The sequence below is a fragment of the Panthera uncia genome, assembly GCF_023721935.1.
Source record: "Panthera uncia isolate 11264 chromosome B3 unlocalized genomic scaffold, Puncia_PCG_1.0 HiC_scaffold_1, whole genome shotgun sequence".
Lineage (NCBI taxonomy): Eukaryota > Metazoa > Chordata > Mammalia > Carnivora > Felidae > Panthera > Panthera uncia.
The window spans coordinates 72891215-72918648 of NW_026057582.1; the positions used below are offsets into that span (position 1 = coordinate 72891215).

A 27434-nucleotide genomic window follows, 5' to 3' on the forward strand; every position below is an offset into this window, starting at 1 on the left:
TCATGCAATTTTCTTTTAAATCAATTAAGAAAATGAAAGAAAAACATATGTATACTTCCTTTCTATCTATTTACTTGTATAATTATAATTACTTTTACTTGGGCGTTTTATTTCTTTAGATGCATTCAAATTGCCATCTGAGGGGTGCCTGGCTGGCTCAGTCAATAGAGCATGCAACTCTTGATCTCGGGGTCATGAGTTTGAGCCCCACTATGGGTGATTTCTTTTTGAGACTATATTTTTAAAAATTACCATCTGATATCATTTCCTTCCTTCTTCTCTTCTTAAATGAAGTCTAATTCATATACAGTGTTATATTAGTTTCAAGTGTACTAATATAATTTCATTTCATTTTGAAAACTTTCCTTTAGTGTTTCTTGTTAAGCAGATCCCTGTTAGCAATGGATTTTCTCAATCTGAGTTTATGTGGGAAAGCCTTTATTTTGCCTTCTGAGGAGAGCATTTTCCTGATCAGCTTCTAGTTTAGGGAAAGGAATAAAATAGATGTGTCACTTCGAGTGAAGAACATCACAGGCACAAGTGCACAAGGGCACCTTGGCTGACTGATGGGGAGGCGGGAGGGTTCCTATCCTAGATCTCACCCACTTGGAAGGAATTTGAACAATGTAGCGTGTGCTAGGGCTGCTGGAACAAAGTACCACAAACGGCACAGCTCCAGAAACAGAAATAAATTGTTTCACAGCCCTGGAGCCTAGAAGTCTAAAGTCAAGATTTCAGCGGATTATTTCCTTCTGAGGGGCATGAGAGAAGGATCTGTTCCATGCCTCTCTTCTGGGCTTGAAGACTCATTACTCTGATCTCTGCCTTCATGTTTACAAGGCATTTGCCTTGTGTGTGTCTGTCTCCAAATTTTTCTCTTTTATAAGGATAGAAGTCATGTTGGGTTAGGGCCCACCCATAATGATCTGATTTTAACTTGATTGTCTCTGTAAAGACCCTATTTCCAAATAAGGTCATATTTTGAAGTACTGGAGGTTAGGACTGCAACGTGTGTGTGTGTGTGTGTGTGTGTGTGTGTGTTTGAATCTCATGTGTGTGTTGGGAGGGTGGCACAATTCAACCCATAACAAACGGTAAGGTTTTTTTAAATCAGTAAGCCTGTTACTCTTTGATTTTGAAATTCAACTTACATGGCATCTCTTCTATATAAGTAAAGTGCAGAATTGTGGAGTCCATCATTTTGATCAAGAGTCCTGTCTCCCCTCATCAAATATCTAACCCTAGCAGGGCTCACAAGTTCCTCCTTCAAACAGATTAAAAGAATGTTCTTGATTAGAAGAAAATGTAAGAATTTCAATTTATCAACTTGAGATAGGTAAAGTCTTCCTAGAAGGCTTAGATTTGATGGTATAAAAATTAAAATAGGGAGGGTGGGTGATGGGTATTGAGGAGGGCACCTTTTGGGAAGAACACTGGGTGTTGTATGGAAACCAATTTGACAATAAATTTCATATATTAAAAAAAAAAAATTTAAAATATCCCCAATAATCATTGAATAAGCAAACTTAAAAGATGTAATACATTTGGAGAAAGTCTGTGCAATATATATAACAGGGAAAGTAATTCATATTATTAAAAAGAATTTTTACAAATAAACAAGAAAAAGATAATCTATAAAAGTGCAAACACACAAGCTAAGTTGTTCAACTACCCTATGTTGTTGAACCATCAAGAAAATGCAAATGAAACCAACAAAATACTTTCAAGGTGTCTAAATTCTAAAACACATAGATAATAGTGTTAACCAAAATGCAGGGAAATAGGTTTCCCATATGCTGTGTTTTGCAGTGTAGACTGGTAGAGCCATTTTGGAAGGCAAATTTTCAATATCTGTAAAAATATAAAATAGACATATCCTTTGACTGGCAATTTCACTTCTAAGAAATCATCCATATATAAATATATATGTATATATATCATATGTATATATATTTGTTGATTTATGATTCTGGTTAAGATAACTAAGAGAAGTAAAAAAATTTAAATATTATTAGTAAGTGTGCAGGCTAATTAAATTTTTATGCAGTCATACTAGAAAGTCTGTGTGTGCACATGTGTGTCTATGAGCACATCTCAAAAATACATTTAAAATTTTTTTTAATGTTTATTTATTTTTGAAAGAGACAGAATGTGAGTGGGTCGGGGGCAGAGAGAGAGGGAGACACAGAATCTGAAACAGACTCCAGGCTCTGAGCGGTCAGCACAGAGCCTGACTCGGGGCTCAAACTCACGAGCTGTGAGATCATGACCCGAGCCGAAGTCGGACACTCAACCAACTGAGCCACCCAGGCGCCCCTCAAGAATACATTTTTACATTAAAAAAAACCCAAGCTGCAGGAAAATACACATGGTATAATCCAATTTATATAAGGGAATTGGGTATTTATATGAACGCTCTTATAAATGAAAGGGGATGAGATTATCAAGACATACTCCAAGATGTCAAAATGGGTTATCGTAGGAGCTGAGAAGGAAATGAAGTGGAGATTGGGAGAGTCAGTGTTGGACTTTCAGGCTTTACTCTACGTCCTTATGTAATAATATCTTGAGTCTTTTGCAATGAGAGAAAATGTGTGTGTTTGTGTGTGTGTGTTGTGTAATAATAATATCTTAGCATAAAACCTAAAAATGAAATATCCACATATTTGTCCTATAGTTACCCCTTTCCCCAAATTGCCTCTATCCCGGTGATGTGTGTTGTACAGATAAGCAACAAAGAAAATTCCAAATTTTCTCAAGGGCAAATGAATCAGTTTCTGAAATTCATTCCCATTTTTGAGAAGTTGGAAGGACTAATTGGTGAGATATCCAGAGGTTGGGTGCCTCCTCCGATCTGAGTGAAGAAAGTCTGTGAGACAACCCAATGGTTGTCCCCACCTATTTTGGGGAGACCTATATAGAAAGCAACATTTGATGAAGACAAAGAACTATGGCAGCACTGGGTGTTATATGTAAGTGATGAAATCACTAAATTCTACTCCTGAAACCATTATTACACTATATGTTAACTAACTTGGATTTAAAATTAATTAATTAAAAATATATTAAATTAAAAAAAAACAAAGAGCTATGGCAGATTCTCATTTCCCTTTCCCTTTATGGCAGGTTTACAGTTGTGTCTCTTCGTTTCCTTGCAAGCGTTTTAGTCCTTCCCTTTAATAACTAAGCCCTTCTTCTGCATCCTCTTTGATCCTTTTATTCTTTCTTCCTTGACTTCCTTACAATCTTCTCTTCACCTCTTCCCCCTTTTCTTCTTTACGTCTCTTCTACTGGGCTCCGGCTCATTCTTGTGCAGTGACCTCTTGAGATGGCAGCTGCTGCTTCCCTTCCCCCCCTTTCCCTCCCCTCCCCTCCCCGCCAGGCAGATAGTGTACAGGTGCGGCCCCATCTGTCCCAGTGTGTGTCTCTGGTGATGCAGTAGTACACGGCGGCATCTCTCAGGGTAACCCGGGGCAGGATCAAGGTACTGGACTTTCTGTCTTTTGCGATGGTTAGAGAGGCCATTCCATTAGTCACATTGTCTTTTAGACCATGAATCAAATACTCTGGCCCATGGTGGGGAATCTGTCGATACCAATGTATGTACTCACTCCCACTGATTGTGGAGTGGTTGCAGGGCAGGCGTACAGGTTCCTCTTCTGTACTCTCCATTGCATTTGGCTGTGTGGTCTTAGCATCGCTCATAATACCTGAGGGGTTGAGAAACAATAGATTAGCTCTGGTGGTCAGTTGTGGGTGCCTCTAAGGTCAGGTTCACAAGCACTCCCAGAACTCTCCTCTTGGCCTTGTCCCAAAACCTAAGCATTTTTGTGTGTGCTACACACGATGAGAGAAATATTACTGGCATGTATTATTGATCCCTCCAGATCCACAAGGCCAAAGATAAATTTCTGTGTTCCATGACACTTGGTCTCAAGGACCTCAAAACTCCTTACAGCCTGAGAGCTGTGAGACTCAGGAGGTCTTCTGTAAATGGTGGGTATGATTTTCTCCTCACAATGATACTCAGAGACACTCTCTAGAGAAACATAGATGAACAGAAGTGTATAAATGCAAATTTTGCCAGCCATTTGGTAAGTATAGTGGGAGAAATAGAAGAAACAGTTGCCTGCCTTTTGCTTTAGCTGAGAGAGTTCTCTTTATTAGACCTAGATCACTTACCTAAAGTTAGGAGAATAGCTAATCCCGTCAGTGATCTCATAGTTCAAGTGCAAACTGGAGTCCCAGGTCGCAGAGCTCAGGATCTGTATCTTAGCCTACACTGGGGGAGGTCCCAGCAAGACCTAGGCAGCCAGTAGCATAGCCCTCTGCCAGGCAGCTTTCCAGTTGGGTGTTTCCAAGCCAAGCATCAGCTGAACACGGAGCAGTCTCTTGATTGGGTCTACTCCCACTCCTAGGATTAAACAAAAAATTTTAAAAGAGAACAAGGGTATTTTCCCAATGTCCAGACCTAATTTAAAGGGCTTACACTAAGATCCTTTTCAAGGCTCAAACTCAAATTGGCTATGTCTGAGTGCAGCTGAATGAGCAAAATCATCCCCAAAGAGATTATCCAACTCTCATTTGTGGCACAAGGCAAAACCCACCACTAATTGGTGACTTGATGTTCTGCTGAGCTGGTATGAATGTCTTTTAATGCAAGAAACCTATATTGAGCCCTGGACTGTATAAGGAAGACGAGAATTCCTATCTGTATGCTCAGCCAGAGAAAGTACATCTCAGGAGCAGTAACAGACAATTTAACTTCAAAAATTAGAAACTTCTTTCTGGTTAAAAAAAATGACCATAAGCTGAGCTAAAAATCCAATAACATTGGAAGAAAATATTTGCAAGTTTATGACAAAAATAACTTCACAGTTGTATGATACTACTGTGCGTACTCTAACAGGAAAAGAAAAAATTGGAATCCAGTGTAAAAGCCAAAGTGAAAAAAAAAAAAAAAGCCAAGGTGCCTGGTATTCAGGTCTTCCATGTTGGCTCCTGAAATGATATTTTAAGCTTCTTCCAGACAGACGTTGTTGGATGCCTCTGGTCTTGATACAGAAACCAATGACTTGAATGGTACTTATTCCTATCCCACCTGAGCCCATCTTCAACACATATTTTCTCATCTCCAAGCCTAGTGGTGGTGTGCATTGAGGCCGCTAAAAAGAAGGAAGGAATGAGAAGAGATTATTTGAAATGAAGCCATTTTACAAGAGGTGGAAATAAACATAAAAGAGTTTCCCTATTTATTCTAAAGAAATGGTTGTTATTAAAGAAATGGGATAGAATAAAATTAAAATTTTTCATCCTTCTCTGCTCTAATAACTAAGCTTATCACTTTACTATAGGAACCAATATTTGGCCATTAAAAATTAAACTATTAATCACCTCTTTCTTTTCTTCCCATGAGAGGTCCGCTCTTTGCTCTGCATTGGATAAGAGGTTTACCTATGTCCTTGAAGCTGTGTTCTCATTCCACGTGAGATTATGAAGTGCAAGGTGACAGGGGAGGAAAGTAAAATTTTTGCTCAACTCAGTGATAATCTCCCCCTCAGTCTGGAAGGAGCTTTGGTTTGCAGGTGTAACAGCCCCCTCTTGTGACCGTGTGTATGAACTTCTTTACTTAGAACTAGGAACCAAGTCTGTCCACAGTCTTTCAAGGTTTGTGTTTTAGGTCTAAAGTTAAATACCTTGTCTATGATACCTCCCTCTAGTGGAAGGCTCAGTGAAGACCTTCCTACCACAATACTCTGAGATGAAAGACTGAATTATTTTCAGTCACTCAGGGATTTTAGAACTATTTCTGTTAGGTTTTTTCTCCCAGAAGTAGTTGTAAAACTCACTCTCAACCAAATTCTTTTCACTTCCCTTAGTACTTTCTTCTTCCTGTGTTTGAAGGCAGTTCCCAAAGCCTACATTGTTTGTTGTTTAGCATAGGATTTGGTGAAAAGGGGCAGAAAAAGGAAACTATTAGCAAATAATGCATTGTTTTAGGCAAGTCGCTTTTCTAAGGGGAACAGAGGGGATCTATCTGGCAGGTTATCTCACTAATGCTGACTAGGTAATTCCATGTTAACTGGTTAAAGTTTACATTCCTGGAAGGTTGGAACTACAGTTAGGTTAGGGATTAAGTCTTGGTTTACTGATGTGGGGTTTAGCACAAGTGACTCCATTTTGAGCCTTCTGTTTCCTTTTTAACAAGCCTGTTTAGGGACAATTAGAGAAGCACTGGGTGGTTTACTTTAACCCAAGATACAAATGTAATACTTGGCAGTCTCAGGGAACAATATTGTTTTATACACTGAGCTCAATTAGGAGAACATTTTTTTTAATAGAAAGGAAGTTTACATTAGAAAGTCTCAACTGGGCTACCACAGTGCCTTCCTTCTTCCTGTCAGTGGTTCATGGGTTTTTCCTAAGCCTCTAAGCAGGTGGCTGCCTTTGTGGAGCTCCAAGGTTTTTGTTCATCTTCCACTATTATTTTTATTACCGTGGAACTACTGAGAGCACAGAAATACACCGCCGAGTCTGCCAGTTGTACGAGAGAGATGGTGAGAGCGATGGATTTTTCTGTCTTTTGAAAGTTCATGGAGAGGCGACCCTGCTTTGCATTTGGCTTGCTTTCATCCTGGTAAATGAGGAAATGCATCCTTCCACTGGGAAGCTGTTTGTACCAATACAAAGTATAGTAATTACTCCAACTGGTTTCATACTTGTACTCCATGGTGGCAGCTTTTCCTTCCTGAATTATTACCGTATTCTGCATTTGGATCACTCTCTCAGCCATGCCGGATCTATGGAAAAAGAAAGGAAGTTTGGTTCTCTGAAATGTCTCAGATGGGTCATGAGGACTGGATTAATTTATGACACAAGGAGAAAGAAAAGAACCACATAGCATTTCATTTGCCCATCATCTCTCTTCCCTCTTAATATCCCTGTCCGTTACAGCTTGCAGAGTCCCATTCTCGAACTAGAAGAGGCAGCTGAGGCCTCATGTTTACGGCCACTCTTACTGAAGCCAAAGGAGGCCAGGAATGCCCACAGCAGGCCAGGGCAGAGCATGATAGAAATTCTTCTGGTTGAAATTTCTCTTAGTCTCACTCCAGTCCAGAGACCAGCTCTTATCTGAGTCTCTGAGTGTAGGGTTCCTGGGGCTATAAGATGTTTCTGTCCCCAAATAGGAAGTAAGGTTCACAAGTGGGATGTCCCACTGCTATATGCAGAGACTGAAAATCTATCCCACCACAAACCTCTGCTTTGCCTTGATGTTCTTCTGTAGCAATACACTTGAAAAATGGCTATTCTATCCAGCAAGGTACAAAAATGAAGTTTAATTATCTTTTTGTTATTGAATTCTCACTTAATATTATTGTGATCAGAGACTATATTCTGAATGATTTAAATCCTTTGCAACTGATTAAGTCTTGGTTTAAGATCCTGAATATAGTCAACTTTGATCAGTATTCTGTGGGCATTTGAAAAGAATATATATTCTGTTGTTTGAGGTTAAAGTGTTCTGAGATATGTAAAGTAGGTAAAGAATATTAATTGTGTTGGTCATATTTTCTCTACATTTCTACTGAGACATGTGTGTTAATGCCTGCCACTGTGGTTGTATATTTGTTTGTTGATTTTTACATCAACAAATTCTACTGGTTTAATTCTACTGATTTATGTTTGATATATTTTGAAGCCATGCTATTAGGTGCATATAAAAATAGAATTGTTCTTCTATCTTCTTGGTAGATTGTGCACTTAATCATTTTGAATTTTTTTTTTCAACGTTTTTTATTTATTTTTGGGACAGAGAGAGACAGAGCATGAACGGGGGAGGGGCAGAGAGAGAGGGAGACACAGAATCGGAAACAGGCTCCAGGCTCCGAGCCATCAGCCCGGAGCCTGACGCGGGGCTCGAACTCACAGACCGCGAGATCGTGACCTGGCTGAAGTCGGACGCTTAACCGACTGCGCCACCCAGGCGCCCCTCATTTTGAAGAGTTGTTCTATATCTCTAATAATTCCTGGTTTAATGTCTACTTTATCTGATATTGGTATAGCTCCTCAGCTTTCTTTTGGCTAGGGACTCCCACAGTCTTGTTATCCATATGCAACAGAATGAAACTGTTATCTCTGCCTCCCACCGTACTAAAAAATTAACTTGAAATGGATCAATGACCTCAATGTGCAAACTAAAACCATAAAACTCTTAGAAAAAAAACATAGATGTAGATCTTTGTGACCTTGAATCGGGCAATGGTTTTAAAATATGACATCAAAACACAAGTAACTAAAGAAAATATAGATAGATTAGACTTCATCAAAATTAAAATCTCTTCTACTTCAAAAGATACTATCAAGAAGGTAAAAAAGAGAACCCCCAGAATGGGAGAAACTATCTGGAAATCATATATCTGTTAAGGGTTGAGTATCTGGAATATATAAAGAACAACTTAAGGATAAAAAGACAAATAACCCAAGGAAAAATTTAATTTTAATAGGGTTTTCCTAGACTGCTAGGGTTGGTGGAGATAAAGGTGACAGGGAATGTTACTTTCCCGAATATACTATACATATTTTCACTATATTTTCTTTTATATAATTTTTATTTTCTATCTTGTGTTTTTATTTCCTATTCACAAATCCAAAAGTAATTTGTATTACAAATATTTTCACTACTCTTAGCTTTCCTTTATAAATATTATTTTCTTTTGCCTTATAAAGGAGTTGGTGACGTTTCTTCCCTTCTAATTTGAATCATTTGTTTAAAATAGTTATTACTTTCCTTTCATAAAGGAGCATTGGGAAAAATGGAAAAATTTCATACCATTGCTGATGTATATATAGACCTATGAGGAATGAAAGAAATCGGTGGTATGTTTGGGCAAAATCTCAAAACTCATGAGTAGTATCAGTTGAACCCTGAGTATAGACATTCCTCAAAAACTTTCCCAGTTATTTCTGGTGAGCAGAGGAGAGAGGCAGAGTTACATGTTGCTATCTCTTCCTGTTTATCCTACTCAAAAACAGTGTCTGACACACAGCAGACAGTAAATATTTGTTGAATGTAGAATAGTTGCAATGTGAAAAAGTTTTGCTGGAATTTTTCTGATTGCTCCTTGAATTGCATCTTTTATAATGAACACCCAATACTTTGAAGATGGATTGTACAAAGGAGAATGGCCATAAACGTTACATGAAAAGTATATTTTATATGTTAGACTGATGCGGAGGCATTTGCAGATGGATCATCTAGAGTAAGAATATTTATAGTAAATGGTTATCTTTGAGCAGCAGAATTTTAAATGACTTTAATTTTTCTATCACATTTTCTATACTCTCAAAAGTGTCCATAATGAGCATGTGTTAGTTTTCATAATTATTTAAGGCAATATTTTTTTTCTGAAGGCCTTCCACATTGTCACCCAGAAGAGTTTTAGATCTCTTTGGCACATTATGAACCATGTAAGATTTCAATGAAAGTAACTTAAATACCCCAATGAGGTTATCCTTACAATTTATTTATTGACTTAAAAACACCACTATTTCTCTAGAATATAATATATTGGAGCTAGTACAAATTGCAGTAGCTCATCTTGAGTTATTGAAAATGGAATTTTTAATAATCACAATGATGAGATCTCTGCATTCATTTCAAATTGGAAATAAACACATTACGGCAAGCCATTCAATCCCAAACCTGCTCGAGGACAAAGAATGTGGCTGGGTCCCCAGCTACAGGCTGCAGGTGCCTGAAGAGTTCTATATAACTACTAAACAGAAATCCAAGGCTGAGTTTCCTGACTGGGTGGCTGTGATATGCAAGAAGGCACATTCAACTTTTTTTTTCAACAGTACTGTGAATCTCCTGTCCTGTTTTCTATCCACATTTGAATGAGTCTGTTAGAAATGTAGAGTCTTTCTCTGCTTCCTTCCTGTACCAAGGAAATAATTCAAAGCCCTGTCAGTATAACTGTACTTGATAACAGCTATTTTTCTCTCCCAGACATTCAGAATTGAAGGACTCTGCCCCACATCCTTTTTTTTTGGCCACTCACCCCTGTTGAAGCAATGAAGCTGAGTTACTGGATAATTTTCAGAATTTGCAATTTATTTTTAGAGTCTATAGGAAACTTGAGAACCAGAATGACCCTCTTTTCCTTCCCCAGACTTGTGATGGATCCTTCCAGAAACCCTTGGACTCACAGTGTCAGCATCTGTGACAAATCTTAGATAAATATATTAATAAGAAACATCCTTTTTTTTTGCCAACTTCCTCAGAATTATACCTAGCGAATAAAAGTGTATGAATTAACATCTCTGTCAGGAGCGTCCAATCACGTCATCGCTAGGAACAGAAAATAGAAGCCATGAAAATATAGAGTTCTACAATAAGGCTGCCCTGACTTAAGTACCAAAGTTTTCCTGAAACAATCTTATTGTTTCATGAGCCATTGAAACTCCAGCTTCTTGAATTATTGTTAATGTATATAAACTTAAGAACACTATTGTGGGATCTCAAGAAACTTAACAGAAGACCATGGGAGAAGGGAAGGGGAAAAAATAGTTACAGAGAGGGAGGAAGGCAAACCATAAGAGACTCTTAAATACAGACAACAAACTGAGGGTTGATGGGGGGGTTTGGTGGGGGAGAGGGGGAGGTGGGTGATGGGCATTGAGGAGGGTACCTGTTGGGAAGAACACTCTTGTGGTTATGTTAAAAAGGAATCTCTTTCTGGGGCGCCTGGGTGGCTCAGTCGGTTAAGCGTCCAGCTTCAGCTCAGGTCATGATCTCACGGTCCGGTCCGTGAGTTCAAGCCCCGCATCGGGCTCTGTGCTTACCGTTCAGAGCCTGGAGCCTGTTTCGGATTCTGTGTCTACCTCTCTCTCTGACCCTCCCCCGTTCATGCTCTGTCTCTCTCTGTCTCAAAAATAAATAAATGTTAAAAAAAAAAATTAAAAAAAAAAAAAAGGAATCTCTTTCTTTTTGAGTACTCCACTTCAAATTTTTAACTCCACACTCAACTTGAAGTTGTCCCTGCTCAGTGAGATGTCTCCCTTTCTGTATTTGCTCTTGCTCCCCGCAACAACAGATGGCTGTTTGTTATTCAGTGCTTGCTAGGCTTACTGTGTGGATAGGTAGCCTCTGTTATCTTGGTGCAGTGTCAATCTTAGACTGATCCATGTACCTGGTCCTTGGATCTTGGATTTTCTCAGCATTAGGACCTCTGCTCCTGTGTCAGCCAAACACCACATGTTTCTCTATGCGTCTTGTGTAAGAAAATGTTCTGCCTCTTCCTCATTGTGTAAGCAGAGTTAGGGGGTCCTCAGAAAAAGAAAGATGAAGCATAGCTTTCAAGACACAAGAGAAATCATTTCAGGCCCGCATCTATTTTTGTGATTTATGCCCAACAGGACTACTTGCCCAAGCATCCTGCTTGCAGAATTTCCGAAAAGGTGTTGGAAATTAAAAAGAAATGCAAAAACCTCAGTAGTTAAAGATTTTAAGGAAACAAAGGGAATGCAAAAACTAGCAGTCTCTCCAAAGCCCAACATATCAGATATGATAAATCAGTAGTAAAACTCCCAGTGCTTTTTCAAAAGTAAGGATTGACCTAACACACATTCTTGAATCATTTTTGCAGGATTTAAGCCCCTTTGAGCCTCAAACACCAGGCTAACTGGAGCAGAGAATTGAAGATACTGACCCTTGCTGGCCTTCATGACTTCAATCAACTAGGACCTGGACTCTGCCGTCTTAGGTTGGCTTCTGTCACAATTCTATACTGAACTCTCCTTTGTCAAGCCCCTTCGTGAATATGCAGAGAGTCATGCTTTGGAAATTATTCCCTGTGACCTCCTTATTTGCTGCAAAGAAAGATTACTTTGTATGACGACTCCCCCCTCCGTGTAGTCTTTGTTAACTCACCAGCGAGAGAACTCATGCTTGTTCAGTTACAATTGGTAGCAGAATGATTAATGGAACTGTTATAGGATTTTCAGCTCAGGATGTTTTCCTGCCCCTTCGACAAAGGTAGATAGATGGCTTTTTCCTTGACTATTCTCTCTGTTGCAGTGGATCTTAACTGTGCCCTAGGGGTGTGTGTGTGTGTGCGCGTGCGTGTGCGTGTGTGCATAGGCGTGTATGCACACATGTGACAGAATTTGCTCTTTATCCCCATGCCCAACAGCCTCAGGCTTTTCCTTTCTGTGAGAGACTGACCTGGGCAAGGTTCTTAGGCAAGGGACTTTTGCCTCCTGCTGTCACAGCCAATCACATGGTGCAGACCAACATCTCTGATGGGGCTCCCTCTGTCACCCTCTCTGCTCCAATTTTTGCGAGCACAAGGTGGAGATCTGTGAAAATGGTCCCACCAGTGAATACAGACTCCTCTTGAGTCTGTGACTCCCTGCAGTTCTACATTGTCATGAGAGCCCTCACTCAGTCTTGTGGCTGATTTCTTCTTGCTTATAAGGCAGCCAGCTCCTGTTTTACCTATGGTCTGCTACTGTGGTGCCAGTCCAGATGCCTACTTGTCCTTGGAGTACCCTGTTCCTGTTTGGAATCCAGCCTACTTGGTTTCCTTGTGAATTCAGGTCTCTAATAGGTAAAAGCAAAGTTATGATTTTGCTGTTTATCTAGTTTTACATGGTAGGGTGGATATGACACTCTTTCATGCTTTATATATCTTATGACAAATTGGAACTCTGTCCATCTTCCAGTGCACCTAAAATTGAAATATTGGCATCAGGAATGCAGCACTGCAAAATATATAATCATTGTAAGTCACAATTCATAATTGAAATATCTCCTTCCTATTCAATCAGAATAGGACAGCGCTGTTTTACCTTCTGCTGGTTGTATTTTAACTTCTACTGATCGCTAAACCCCCTTTAAGAAAATGAGCCTATTTATATTTTATTTTTAGGAATTTTGTAGAAACTAGAATCTTCATTGGATCTTTGCTGAAGAAGGAACAGGCAAGTTCCAGAAGGGATCTTTGCTGATTCTGTGATTTCAGCTAGATTCCCATGATTGGGAATCATGGGAGTAAATCTGGATCCAAGAAGAATAAATCCCAAAGAAACACTGCAAGGCCGAGGAATCAGGTAATGATAGTTTATTCTGGCCCAGATGGGCTCTTTCTGGGACCTTTAAAAATAGGTCCTGAAGATGAGCTTATGGATAGTATAGATATCCAGGGAACATCTTCTCTATTATTATTCACCTTGGTCTTGATTCCACAGATCATGAGGAGGAATATTTTGTAATATATATAAGGGAACTTGGACACAGACACTTCCCTTAAAGCAATTAGAAACAACTGAATGGTTTTACCTAGAATCTAATTTTTATTCTCGGAATGAACAAGTAATTGACGACACCAATGGGAGTAAGTATTCAACAAGCATAGCAATCCTAATTTCAGTACACAAAGATACAATTTCAGGGGAGGAAGGTCCAAATTGTCCAGCAACAGGTAATAACCACAAAAAAGTTGACACTTGATGTATTTCATTTTCGATTCTCATAAGTTGTCAAAGCCTTAGGTCAGGGCACACCGTGAAGAAGAAAGGAGGTGAATGATTTGGCACTGTGTCAGACCTGCAGACATGTGAGATAGGGTCTCTTCATTATCCTTAGCAGAGGATTCCTAGGAGGAATTTTGGGGAAAATGACTCATCAGAATCGAAAGACCAGTCCTGTGGACTTGACAAAAAAACAAAACAAAACAAAACAAAAAACAAAAACAAAAAAAACCATTGGGAAGTAGGTGACTGAATAAAAAAAAAACCTTCTGTGATTTAGAATCTGCAATCTAACTTTTCGTTTTCCATGAACAAGTCAGGTAGATACAAACTCAACTGCAGACCCTAGAGTATATAGTAGTGCCTCATCACATGCATCCTTTAACTCAGTGATGATCAATTAAAGCTTGTGATGGCCACGTGACTGTAGGGGGACTCCATTCAGCTACTTGGAGTATGGGAGTCAAAGGGCATGGTAAGCCAAACTGAAGTTGGCAAGGGTTAGAATGAAATGCAGTCAAACAGGTAAGAAAACATGTCTGGTCCAGAATAGGTTACTATCCTACTTAGTGTGATATGCTTCTGTCCTGTCCATAGTCTTAGCTGAGGTTCCGTTTCTCTGGTTGGTCTTCAAGGCATCCCAGCATATAAATTTCTATTTTGTGTGCTTGTTTTTCCCCAGTGTCTTCTCTGATTTATAATAAGAAATATGTATTTGGTCTTTAACCCCATTCATGGCACAGAGCTCTTAAGATCTTTGGAATTTCCTGTGATAAGAGCTTTGAAGGTGTCTTTTATGTTAATGAGGTGACTTTTGGAAAGCGCTTAGGCAACCTAAGGATGGGGACTGCTGCTGGGGACCAGCCTTGTGATTCATTTGGAGCTTTCAGTACCCACCCCCTACACTCCAGGGAGAGGAGGAGGGCTGGAGGCTGCCAATGGCCAGTGACTTAATCAGTCATAGCTGAGTGATGAAACCTTTGTAAAAACCCAAAAGGACAGGGTACAGAGATCTTCTGGGTTGGTGAACATGGGGAGGTGCTGGGAGAGTGGCTGAGAGAGCATGGACGTTCCGCACTCCTTCCCTATACCTTGCCCTCTGCACCTCTTCCATCTGGCTGTTCCTGAGTTCCTGACATCCTTTTCTAATAAACCAGAATCTAGTAAGTATAACATTTCTCTGAGTTCTGTGAACCACTCTAGCAAATTAATGAGACCTGAGGAGGAGGTCATGGGAACCTCTGCTTTAGCCAGTTTGTCAGAAGTACGATAGCAACATGGACTTGCAACTGGCATCAGGGGTCTAAGGAAGGTGTTGTTGGAATCTCTCATCTCTAGTAAGTTGGTCAGAAGTACAGGTAACAACATGGGCTTTCAACTGCATCTGAAGTGGTGGGGAGCAGTCTTGTGGGACTGAGCCCTCAACCAGTGGGATCTGTCTCCAGACAGATAGTGTCAGAGTTGAGTTGAATTGTAGGATCCCCAGCTAGTGTCTGGACAATTGCTTGGTGTCGTGGGAAGTCCCTCCCACCCCCACAATGGAGTTGAGTCCAGGAACTCAAAAAGAACTATCTGCCCCAAAAGATTGAGTTGAGCAGGTATAAAATCTAGAATAATCAAATATAATTTTAAAATACTGTCCTTCATGTGCTGCTTTAGTTTAAAAATGCCATACTCCCTGGGAAGAAATAGATATACGATGACATCTGAGGACTGTGACTTTTGCAAATGGTCCTGAGTGGTCCCAGAGCCAGCTGTGAAAGAGTACTTCTTGGAATGTATTTAACAACTTCCTTTCTGGATCTTATCTTACACACTGTAACTGCCAGCTGCTAACACATGTCTGGGTAAAGTTTGAGACTTCCCTGGGAGTACAAGAACAGGAAATTGCCACAGGTTGAGTTCTGGCTTTTTGTAAGGCCATCTCTGAGACAAGAGAAATATGTTGCAGTCTTCCAAGTATGATAATAATGTGATGAGCCTGATAGTTTTACCTGCTTTCTGGAAATTCACAGAATATTGACCCTGTGTTGCACTGGTTTCTGTATCTGTGTGCTGGGGAATGAGGAAAATTCTCTCCCTTCCGGGAGGCCTTTTGCACCAATGCAATACATAACATATAACCCTGGCATCATATGAACAGTCTAGTTTCACAATCTTGCCCTCCTGCCTAGATGGTGTTGGTTGGGATTGAATGACATTTTTGGACACGCTAGATCCTGTAGACAGAAAAAATAACAAGACTGATCCCCTGAACTGATCTGTAAGGGAGCTGGCTACCAGGGTATGAGTTAAATCTTCGGTCAAGGCAGAAGGAGTAAAAACTCTGGTTCCTTTCTCCTTCCTTCTATTTTCTCAGGAATGTCTGTCGTAGTTAGCCATTGTTCATCCCCTCTGCTCCCTACCTCCAATCCCCCCTCAATCCTAAACTGTCCTCAGCTTCACTAGCAGCAACTATCCCTACCAAGGAAGACAGAGGCCACCAGTGCCTATGATATGCTGAGAAGAGTCATGTTGGCACCTCTATCTCTAGGAAAGGAATCTTCTGCTCGGAGCCTGGGATTCATTCTTATTCAGTTTTTTGTAAAGCTCAACCTAGAATTGGTGGAGAGGGACACTGCAGCTGTTTCAAAACAGGTTTGATAGGGAAAGGTTGTCAGATCATATCCTGCTCACACTTGCACGGACTAAGTTTAGCTGTTCGTTGTGTTTAAGATAGCTGCTATCCTCCTGAAAAAGCTGTTCAGTTATTCTCCAGAAATTTGGGGGCCATGTACATTTATTCTCAGATTTGGTTTGACATTAAAAATATATAATACCTGGCTCAGTCGGTTGAGCACCCGACTTCAGCTCAGGTCACGATCTCACTGTTCAGAGTTCAAACCCTACATCAGGTTCAGTGCTGACAGCTCAGAGCCTGGAGCCTGTTTCAGATTCTGTGTCTTCCTCTCTCTCTCTGCCCCTCTCCTGCTCGTGGTCTCTCTCTCTCTCTTTCTCTGTCAAAAATAAACATTAAAAAATTTTTTTAAAAAATATAATACCTGTGTTTTCTTTCCCAAATAAAAAAATATATTTCATTTTTTAAAGTTTATTTATTTATTTTTAGAGAGAGAGCATGCTCACATGCATGAAAGAGAGGGGGGAGGGCAGAGAGAGAGAGAGAGAGAGAGAGAATCCCAAACTGCCCCAGTGCAGAGCCCGACTTGGAGCTTGAACTCACAAACCATGAGATCATGACCTGAGCCAAAATCAAGAGTCAGATGCTTAACCAACTGAACCAACCGGGCACCCCAAAGAAAAAATATTTTAAATTAAAATACCAAGGAGGATCTCCATCCTTGTATAGGGGTAGATAGATATTTTTACAACATGGAATTTCATGATAATACTGGTAGTAGCCATGCATTCTTTTCTGTTTCCTTTCCTGCTCAGTTCATGTTTTCAAACACTTTTCTTTGAAGTCCACTCTCTTATCTGATTATCTGTATTTCGGATTAGGCTTCTGGTTGTGATCTAAGTAAGTACATTTCATTAGACAAAAGAAAATTTCCATTTTATTCAATGTTATCTGCCCTGGGCCCAGCTATAACAACAGATCATGTCTATGATAAGATGTTATTTCCCTGATTCCAGGTCACTAACCAGTCTGTGAGATTTGGCAAAAATAACCTTTTTTGCTCTATTCTCACCTCCAGCCCCTCACACTGCCCAACTAAAAAAAGAAATCTTGGAACCACCATGCCGTGTTGGTCATCTCCCACAATTTTATTTAAAGAAACTAGACTCACTTGCAATGACCACTTTTGTTTAACAATAAAGATAGTAAATAAATAGCCCAATAAAAACAGTAGATAAAATTTACGGAACACTTAACATGTTCTAGGAACTTCATGCATGTGATCTTACTTAATCCTTGCCTTGTGGCAAGGCACAAGGAAACTTGTGAGAAATTATTACTCCTCCCACCCCAGAAACTTGCTTAATATGACAGAGCTAGTGAATGATGGACTTGGGACCCAATAGCTTTTTGAGACTGAACTTGATTACATACTACTTGTCACCTACCCCCCACTTCTGCTTCTCTTTCTTTCATGTTTTATTCCAAGTTAAAATAGAAAAATTACTTAACTCTTGAGGTGAAAGAACTGTTACTGTTGTCGAGAGATGTAGAAACTAAACAGCTTTTATCCACCTTATTTTTTAACTCAATTTTATGGGATCTAAGTTATGTAATGTAAAGTCACATTTCAAATGTAACACTTAGAGAGTTTAACAAATGTATACTCCTGTGTAACCACTACACCAATTAACGCATAGATTATTTTTTATCACCCTATCAGTTTCCTTATGATCCACTGTGCTCAGTGCCTTCCTTGGGGACAGAGATGGAAAAAAATCATATCACTTGTATGATTTTTTGTATTAAATTTGCCATTTTCTGGAATTTCTTATATGTGAAGTAACCGAGGAGGTACTCTTTTGTGCCTAGCTTCTTTCAGAGTAATGGTTTTTTTTAATGTTTATTCATTGTTGATAGAGAGAAAAAGAGAGAGTGAGTGGGGGAGAGGCAGAAAGAGGGGGACAGAGGATCTAAGCAAGCTCTGTGCTGACAGCAGAGAGCCCAATGTGGGGCTTGAACTCACGAACTGTGAGATCATGACCTCACCTGAAGTCAGACACTCAACCAAATGAGCCACCCAGGTGCCCCCTTTAGAATAATGTTTTAAACATTCATACACATTAATGAATGAATTGGTCATTTATTTTTGTTGCTGAGTAGTATTCAATTTTGTGAATATATCAGTTTCTTTATTCTTGTCCATGTTCTTTCTTCTGCCATCTCCAATCTGCTGTTGAGACCATCTCATGAAACATTCAGTTTTTATACTCTTAAGTTCTAAGATTTTCATTTGTTTCCTTTTTTATGGTTTGCATTTCTTTGCTGAGATTTTATTTCTGTTCACTTACTAAGAACATTTTGATTCGATTTTTGGGATATATATTCTTTTAGTTCTTTGTACATAATTGCTTAGCACTTTATAATATTTGTCTGCTAAATTCAATAACTTGAGCCATCTAGAGTTATTTTCTTCAAATTTTATTATTTGTTTATTTATTTATTCATTTATTTATTTATTTTTGAGAGAAAAAGAGAACACAAGTGAGCAAGGGGCAGAGAGAGAGAGGAGCAGGGCGCATCTGAAATAGGGCACAAGCTCACCAGAAGTGGGGCTCGAGCTCACCCCATTGGGACTCGAACTCATGAACTGTGAGATCATAACCTGAACAGAAGCCACATGCTTAATGACTGAGCCACCCAGGTGCCCTCCCAAAGTTAGTTTCTATTTGCTTTCTTCTTGACTGTGAGTCATATCATATGCATGACCAAGCTAGGACACCATGATGATGTATGGCGAACTTTGCCGCTTTTTTTTCTCATTCAGTGGGACACCTGTTTTGTCATGACTCTTTGATTCACCATCTCTCAGTAACATCATCAAGAAGATGGGACCTTCACCACTCTTCTGCCTGTACCAGTTTAAAGAATATAAAGTCATTTTTTTTTTTTACTTTACTTACTTATTTTTGAGAGAGACAGAGAGTACAAGCGGGGGGCGGGGGCAGAGAAAGAGGGAGAATCTCAAGCAGCCTCAGCCCTGTCAATGCAGAGCCCAAAGGTGGGGCTCATGAGATCCTGAGATCTCATGACCTGAGCTAAAATCAAAAGAGTTGACTAACTCAGCCTGAGCCACCCTGGAGCCCTAGGAATATAAAGTCTTTGAGGAATTGCAAGTTTTTGAGTCTTGCATTTCTTGGATGATCAAGGATTGAGGTCTCATGGCTTCTCATGCCTGATCAGAACATAGAAAACAGAACATAGAACATGATATCTCAATCTCATAAAAGGAAAGGTGATTTTCTCCCCTCCTTTACTCAAAACATAAACATCACCACATAGTTACAGAACATTTCCCACACTTCCTCTTGCATCTGGTTTTCAAAACGATCCCTCCCAGGACAGAAGGATGACCCAGTTCCTGCCCTCAGGCTGCAGTCACTGTTATAAGCCTCTCCCGGACTGAATCCTGTACTCCCAGGCCCACTGCCACAACAGAGTGCCCAAAACCATTTTCAGGAGGGTCTCCATCCTTTGGCTCCCCAGCAAATCCAGTGGACCAAGTCAGCTTCTGAAGGGGGTTCCTCAGCAACGGTTAAGTTCCAAGTGAGGCCTGTTTGCAATTGTTTCCAGAACACTGTAACTTTGGAGGACAACCAAGCAGAGAGACATCACAGCTCTTTCACTCTTCATACAGAACTACATACCTCTAGCTAGAATACTTTCAAAGCAATTCTTCCCTGTGGCCAAGCTGAGAAATGTAGATTAAAATGGATTTCGGCTTTTCTTTAATAAGTTTACATCTAAGATATGTCTTTTTCTTGCTGTAAGGAAGAGCCTATCAATCTACTGGGTTAGAGAGAGAATTACTCCAGGATGAAGAGAAAAAGGAAAATCAAGGGAAAAATATGTATGCAATTATATATAAACATATGTATGCATATATGAAAACAGAATAATATTTCAAATAGTGTAACATTTCACTGTACCATTTGCTTGTTCATATCCCTTTTAGTGCTCATTAATGCCTTCAGGATAATGTAAAGGCCTCTTAAAATGGCTTATAATTATTTTCACAAAGTGGATTCTGCTTATTGCTTTAGTTTTATATTTACCGTTGCCTATTTTGAGTTGCATGCTCCAGCCACTCTGAATTCCTTTAATGTAATTCTCTAATTTTGTCTTTATACTTTTGCACATTCTATTTCTCTTTCTGTAATAGTCTGCCTGACTCCCTCTTTGACGAATGCTTTTATAAGTCCTAATTTAGATGTCACCTCTCCCAGGTAGCCTTCCCTTTAGACGCCTCTGTTAGGTAGTTTAATTTTATTTGCCTCCTGTGATAGCTTTGATTACCCTATTTTGTAACATACCGCACAATATTACATGATTCCTGAAGGCATACACAATGTCTATTTCTTTTCTGATTGCATCTCCTATGTTGAAGTCTAAGGCACATGTTGGGTGTCAAATGAATGAACTATTATAAGAATCTCAAGTCAATAGAGAACACATTTGGCAAACCCACAAAGATTATGATTGCTCATTTGTAAAACTGAGATTATGGCTGCTTTGCAGTGTTAGTTTGAGAAATATAAATAAAACAATGTATAATGTTATTCATGACATAATCTTGGCCTTCAGTCCTGACATTCACTATGATCTTTATTGCCTTGTATGTGTTGTTCCTACTTTTAAGATCACTTCCATCACTTCTTCTGTCCTGCAACCTGATTAACTCCTACTAAACTTCCTGTCTTAGCTTGGGCATCACATCACAGACTCTACACTGTCTTTGACTCACTACTAAGGCTGGGTGGGGATGGAATGCTATATGCCTTCAGATCACCCTTTGCTTTCTTAAGCTTAGTCCTTGATTCACTTTAGAGTACAAATCGAGTGACAGAAGATACTATACTCTGCATTTTCTCACAGCTCTTTTTAAGTTCTATGTGTGTAGAACTTAGCGGGTACTCAATGAATAATTGTTGATTGATCAAATGAATAAAATCTGAGAGCAGCGTTAGCTGGAAATTTTTGTCCTTGCATTACTCATGAATACTTGAGTATGAATGAATTACTCCTGATATAAGATGCTAAAAAGCTGATCATTTGCTCACGATGACCTAGCACACTCATGACGAGGTCAATGGTAGAAAGCAACTCTTTATTAATGTCACTTCTCAAGTGTATCAAATAAGAAAAGGCTATAGACTGATGAGTGTGGGAATTAATAAAATGTGAACGTTGTAGTATAAAGAGCTTGAACAAGAATAATAGGGATGAGATTGTATAAAGCATTCTCTTTTCTAGTATGACTTCTTATATCATCTTAGGAATGTAGAAAATACATCAATCTACTGCCTTATTATAGCCTCTCTCATACATAGACATGAACTAGGGTAAATATAAATGGCACTCAGTGAAAACTGTCCATCGTAATGGAACTTTATAACTAAATTTGAATAATTTATAAATCATGTTAAATATATCTGAAGATAAGAAAAGGTATTTGATTTATTGACTTAGGATGTTAGAAATAGTTTTGTTAAGAAGAGGAATGTATAATAACTAGACTTTTATCCATATTTCCATATATTTTGAAATTTAGATGGACTGCATTGTATCACTTATATGTGAAATCTTTTTTTAAGAAGTTGAACTCATAGAAAGGAGTGAAAAAGTGGTTGTGAGGGGCTGAGCAGTAAGAGAAGTAGGGAGAAGTTGGGGAAAATCTATTAAAAAATAAATGATAAAAAATTGAATTCATAATAATAGATAGCATATAATAATTATTAGAATACACATATAGATAAATAGTATGTGTTATGTAAAATAATACATAATATTATGTCATGTTGGGGCGCCTGGGTGGCTCAGTCGGTTGAGCGCCGACTTCGGCTCAGGTCACGATCTCGCGATCCGTGAGTTCGAGCCCTGCATTGGGCCCCTGTGCTGACAGCTCAGAGCCCGGAGCCTGTTTCAATTCTGTGTCTCCCTCTCTCTGACCCTCCCCCATTCATGCTCTGTCTCTCTCTGTCTCAAAAATAAATAAACGTTAAAAAAAAAAATTAAAAAAAAATATGATGTCATGTTATGTATTTTTCCCCAGCCATGCCCTGCCGTTGTGGAATATACATATGTGGAATATACATATATACATACAGGTATATATACACACACTATATGTACAATATATAGTGATATAATATGATGAGCATCTGAGACTTGCTTTGGCCAATTTGGCATTGCAAGTTGTGATGGAAGTAGAGGTTTAAATGATGCTTTCATGTCTCAAGTCTTGCTCCCCTGTGATTGATGTATGCTTGACCTAGGCTGCCAGAGGATAAGGCACATGGAGAAGAGTTGAATAGTGATAGTTATCCTAGACAAGGCCATTCTAGACCAGCCAACAGCGAGCTGTCTTCAGACATTAACAGTGAGCTCAGCCAAACCCAGAAGAAATGTTCATCTGAGTCCAATCTAAATTGTCACTTCACAAATTTATGAGTGAAATAATTTATTGTTTTAAGCCCCTGAGTTTTATTTTATTGTTTAAAAAATATTTTTTATTTTTGAGACCGGCTCATGAGCAGGAGAGGGGCAGAGAGGGGGCAGAGGATCTGAAGCAGGGCTCAAACTCCCAAACTGTGTGATCATGACCTGAGCAGAAGTTGAACGTTCAACCGACTGAGTCACCCAGGCGCCCCTCAGCCCCTGAGTTTTAGAGTTATGCACCATTATTGTAACAATAGCTTACAGATATAGCAAAGGAGATGTGGGTGCTTAATTGAACAGCCTATGGTGTGGCTTCTAGAAGATAAGACTATATTGCATTACAGTAGAGTAGGTAGGCTCTCCAGTGAACTTTGTGTTGACTCCATGATTAGATGTCTCATGGGTCCAGAGATCTGGGATCTCTGAACCTATCCCAAATGGAATGACTATTGCAACTGTCTCTTGTGTAATATAAATAAATAGCTTCTTAACTCAGGGACCACGTTAGATGACCACAGATTTTATTCTTAGAAAGGTATTTCAGGAACGCCTTTAGCTTTATGGTGATGAAGAATCAGGAGAAAGCTCCTTTGCAAATATTACACACATACACACAGACACATAGTCTCTACATATATATTATTTACACAAGTAGTATCTTGTTTCCTCAAGAAAACCATGGATGTCTCATCCTAATTCTCTTTTTCATTCTGATAGCTGGCATCTTTTTTTTCTCTTTCAGCATGAAATTCTACATTTAAGAGACTGAGAATTCATGACACGAAGAAGAAAACTTTTTCAGGGCGACTGGGTAGCTCAGTCAGTGAAGCGTCTGACTTCAGCTCAGGTCATGATCTCACAGGTTGTGAGTTCGAACCCCACATCAAGCTCTGTGTTGACAGCTGAGAGCCTGGAGTCTGCTTCAAATTCTGTGTCTCCCTCTCTCTTTGCCCCTCTCCTGCTCATGCTCTGTCTGTCTGTCTCTCTCTCTCTCCCAAAAATATATGAACACTAAACATTTTTTTAAAAAGAAGAAAATTTTTCATAGAAATTCAGGTTAACTAATTTCCTTCTATTCATCACGTAAGTGAAAAGCATAAAACCAGTGGTCAGTAAATGTTTGAGGTGAATGGAATCATACACTTATTGGGCTGTAGGGAAATGATTTCATCTAGTTCTAACCCATGTTTCACAGGAACCTGAGTGACTAATGAAATTGCCAAGGTCATACAAATTGACAGTGGAACTTAGAATATAAAACATCAGGATATTTTTTATTAGTCATCATGCTCATTTCATTACCACTTATTTGTTAGGAAAGGGGAATCCCAGGTAGGTAACTTGGGCCATTTAGATCACTTAAGTTTGAAGCTGAAAACTGCTTGTATCTTTGATTAACTGACAACCTACTGGAGACTTATAATTAATAAACGTTTGGGATATTTCTTACATCTTCTAACTTCTTATGGTCCTAGGGTGATGTTGGCCTGGTTCATCACCCTTTGAACTGCATCCTGAAGGCTCCAGTGCGATACATCCATCTCAACAGAGAATCAGGATGGCTACCCAAAACAAGATGCTTGCAGCTGGTAAGTTCGTGACATGCCTGTATTTATTATGATGATCCACAGGGCAGCACCTTTTACTGATGGACAGTGTGTCAAATAGTTCCATGTCTGCCTGGGGATAAGAATACACAGTAAGTGATTCACTGAAGCAATGCCTAGAAGTATCTTGTGAGCGATGAAACAAATAAATGCATGTAACTTAAAACATATACATCCTGAAATGCATTTAATGTGAAGGCACAGTGATTCAGAAGAAATAACTAGGGATTATTTTGTTCATTTAACACAAAAATGAAGCACATGATTGCTGGTACGTATAGGCACATAAACATTCACTGGGAGAACTTGCAGTAGAATCCTGGTTTCCCCATCTCCAGGGTATCTTTTCCCCTAAGCTACAGGGGAAATGGTATCCTCATTCCAAGGTCTAGCGGGATCAAAGCATCACCAGAGATTGATGCTTTAGTTAAACCAGCAACCTCTCTCTGAAAGTGAAAAAGGAGAATGATTAAACTCTTTGACACCCTAAAACCCAAGGAACATCCTTAACTCATTTGAGGGACTTACTATGTATCTGATCTTCCTTAAAGCTCATCCCACTCACCTACTTTAAAGCATACCCTCTCTTACTGCTCTGTTTAAGTGGAAGCAAGTACGTGCCTCCAAGTATGAGCCCCCAAAGAGGCATGGACCCAGCTGCAGTTTTGTGTATAGGTTGCAGGTGCCTGGAGAGCACTGTGCATTCGCTGCGCAGAAGTACAAGGCTGAATCTCCAAGCTGTGAGGCTGCGATGTGCAGAGACAGGTGTTTGGCACTTTCGTTGAGGTAGACTGTGAATCTTTCATCTTCCTTTTTATCCACAATGGAACGTATTGATATCACAAACTCAAGACTTTTGGCAGGGTATTTTTTGTACCATATGAAGTAATCATATTATTATTGTAGTCACAGTTCAGAATAGAAATCTCTCGTTCTTGCACACTCAGGGATGGAGTTTGCTTAACTTGCTGCTGGTCAGCATTCTGTTGACTATTCACCCCTGTTTGGGAAGAGAGTAAATTTTAAATTATATTCTTAAAGTCCCCACAGAAAACCAGCATGAGCTAGAAAACAAAACACAATAAAGCAAAACTTCCCAATGATCTCGTCTCCCAGCCTTGTGGTGTTTCTTGAAGGTTTTCTACTGCATTCAGACCTCCCACCCAGAACTCACAGTCTGGCTGAAGCCACAGAATCAACAGTGATACCCCCAGGAGCTTGCCCATTTCTCCTGTGGACCCAGGTTGTCTTCTCTCCTGCCCAAACAACCATAAATCTGACTTCAACTTCCTGCACTTCTTTCATTTCCTTCCACAGAGGCTTCTATTTCACATATGAATAGTACTGTTTTTAGCTCTTTATCTTTATGAGAGGAAGCACTGCCCCCTTTAGCCCACATGTAGAAAAATTCTGAAAATGCATTTCTGTGTTTCCTTAAAATCAATTTGCACTCCCTCCCCCATAAAGAAGTTAAAATAAGATATTGGTGGTGTTTGGGGGAGAACACAAAGGTATGGTGCTATCTTTACCATGGTTACAAATTTAGAATACAAGGAGTTTGATAGCTTAGCCTTTAATGTAATTGCATTCCAAGATGGTTTTCAGAGGTGTCCATATTTGGTCTGAATGAATAAATGCCACAAGGCAATTAAATCTGATAGAAATTCTGGACACTTACCTTAAAACCACAAATTAACACAACAAAACTTATTCCCTATATTAAATCACCCTCTGCACTGGATTTCCTCTCTGAGAACTTGGATGTGATCATTTGGTGTGTTCTGTGTTCACAAATGAGAAAGCATTACACAATCCTGTAAAGTTTATAGACAGAATGAAGCCATAAACTTGAAAGGCACCAGGAGATGTCAAAAGGCAATATGTTTGTTTGTCTTCACTCTTGGTCTATATCTAGTATATGTCTTCCCAGTTTAATCCAATGGAAGAGGCAAGAAGAATCTATTGTGCTTTCAATGCTAAATCAGTAGGGCAACTAGTCATTACTGCCAATGGTAAATCTCAAAATAATTTTTTGGAATTAGTTTGAGCAAAGACACAGAACACAAAATAAAACAATTTCCAATGCATATTTTATATGGGAAGAAACATTTAAAATTTTTATTTGAATTATAATGAAACTAACATGCTGGGAAGTTACACTAATTATCCAATTCAGGACAATCTGGTAAGTTGTCCGTGTTTCATATTATGTGGTTGAAACTTTCATAATTCAAACTTTCTAGTGAAGAAATGTTTTCAGATTCACTATTGTATTTATATATTTTGTCAACATTTATTTCATTTCTCTGAAATACCTGACACTGTGCTTGGTTAAGGTTTTAAACATGACTATGGAACTATCTTCAACTTTAAATATCTGGTGGTCTAAACTGAAAGACTACATCCTTACAACACGACATGACACATAAGGGTGCTTAATGAGAAAAACATAATGGTTATCAGTTAGTTCTACTGCGAAAGCTAGAAATGTGGAGTCAGGGAAGACCTCATAAAGGCAGAGCTCTTTAGTTTGATTTTAGGGAAGATTGACAAATTGACTTTGTAGGGGAAGGTCAGATTTCAAAAGAAAACAGGCAAATTATAGCTCAGAGTGCTGGGGGAAACTTGGTTCATTATAGTTGGAGTTAAGTGTTTGCAATAGGAAGTTTCTAAACTGATGTCAGAAAGGACAATGACATACAGTTCACGAGGAACCACATCTGACACACTAAGAAGGCTGCTTTTCTAGGCCCAGGGGAACTGCTGGACTGCAATGCACACACCTCCCCCTTTTACACACACACACACACACACACACACACACACCACACACACACACTACTTTGGTAAACAAAAACATATGACACACAATGCACATATTTAAGCACAAGCCACAAGCCCCATGCAGAATCACTGGAATTGGATCACAGTCTGTCTCTTACACAGGAAATTGGTTTGATTGGGAGAAACGGTGGAACATGTTTATCATTTTCTAAATTTTTTGGAGCAATTTTTTTTTTTTTTTTTTTACCAAACTGTGGATGATTGTGGCTTGTTGACAGCTGACAGTCTTACATCTGTTGCAAATTACTTTGTAACTCATGTGAGTACACAGTAGGAAGGCAAGGCCTCAGGAGAAACCAAACCAATTAACACCTTGATCTTGGATTTCTAGGCTC

General features: G+C 39.3%; 1 long non-coding RNA gene and 2 gene segments (V, D, J or C); 1 reads left to right on the forward strand and 2 right to left on the reverse strand.

Annotated features, from left to right (window-relative positions):
• Window positions 1-3276: 3276 nt before the first annotated feature.
• Window positions 3277-4563, reverse strand: LOC125910334 (T cell receptor alpha variable 26-2-like). The segment is given in 2 exon segments: window positions 3277-3710; window positions 4183-4563. Coding segments are annotated over 2 exon segments (474 nt in total).
• A 5275-nt stretch (window positions 4564-9838) lies between these two features.
• LOC125908833 (uncharacterized) overlaps window positions 9839-27434 on the forward strand; it is a 31508-nt gene continuing 13912 nt past the window's right edge. Inside the window, exons 1-3 of the long non-coding RNA XR_007453446.1 lie at window positions 9839-11765; window positions 12933-13113; window positions 24124-24237. This is a non-coding gene — a long non-coding RNA (uncharacterized LOC125908833). The remainder of the gene's footprint in view (window positions 11766-12932; window positions 13114-24123; window positions 24238-27434) is intronic.
• Window positions 24326-25983, reverse strand: LOC125908816 (T cell receptor alpha variable 29/delta variable 5-like). The segment is given in 2 exon segments: window positions 24326-25255; window positions 25430-25983. Coding segments are annotated over 2 exon segments (482 nt in total).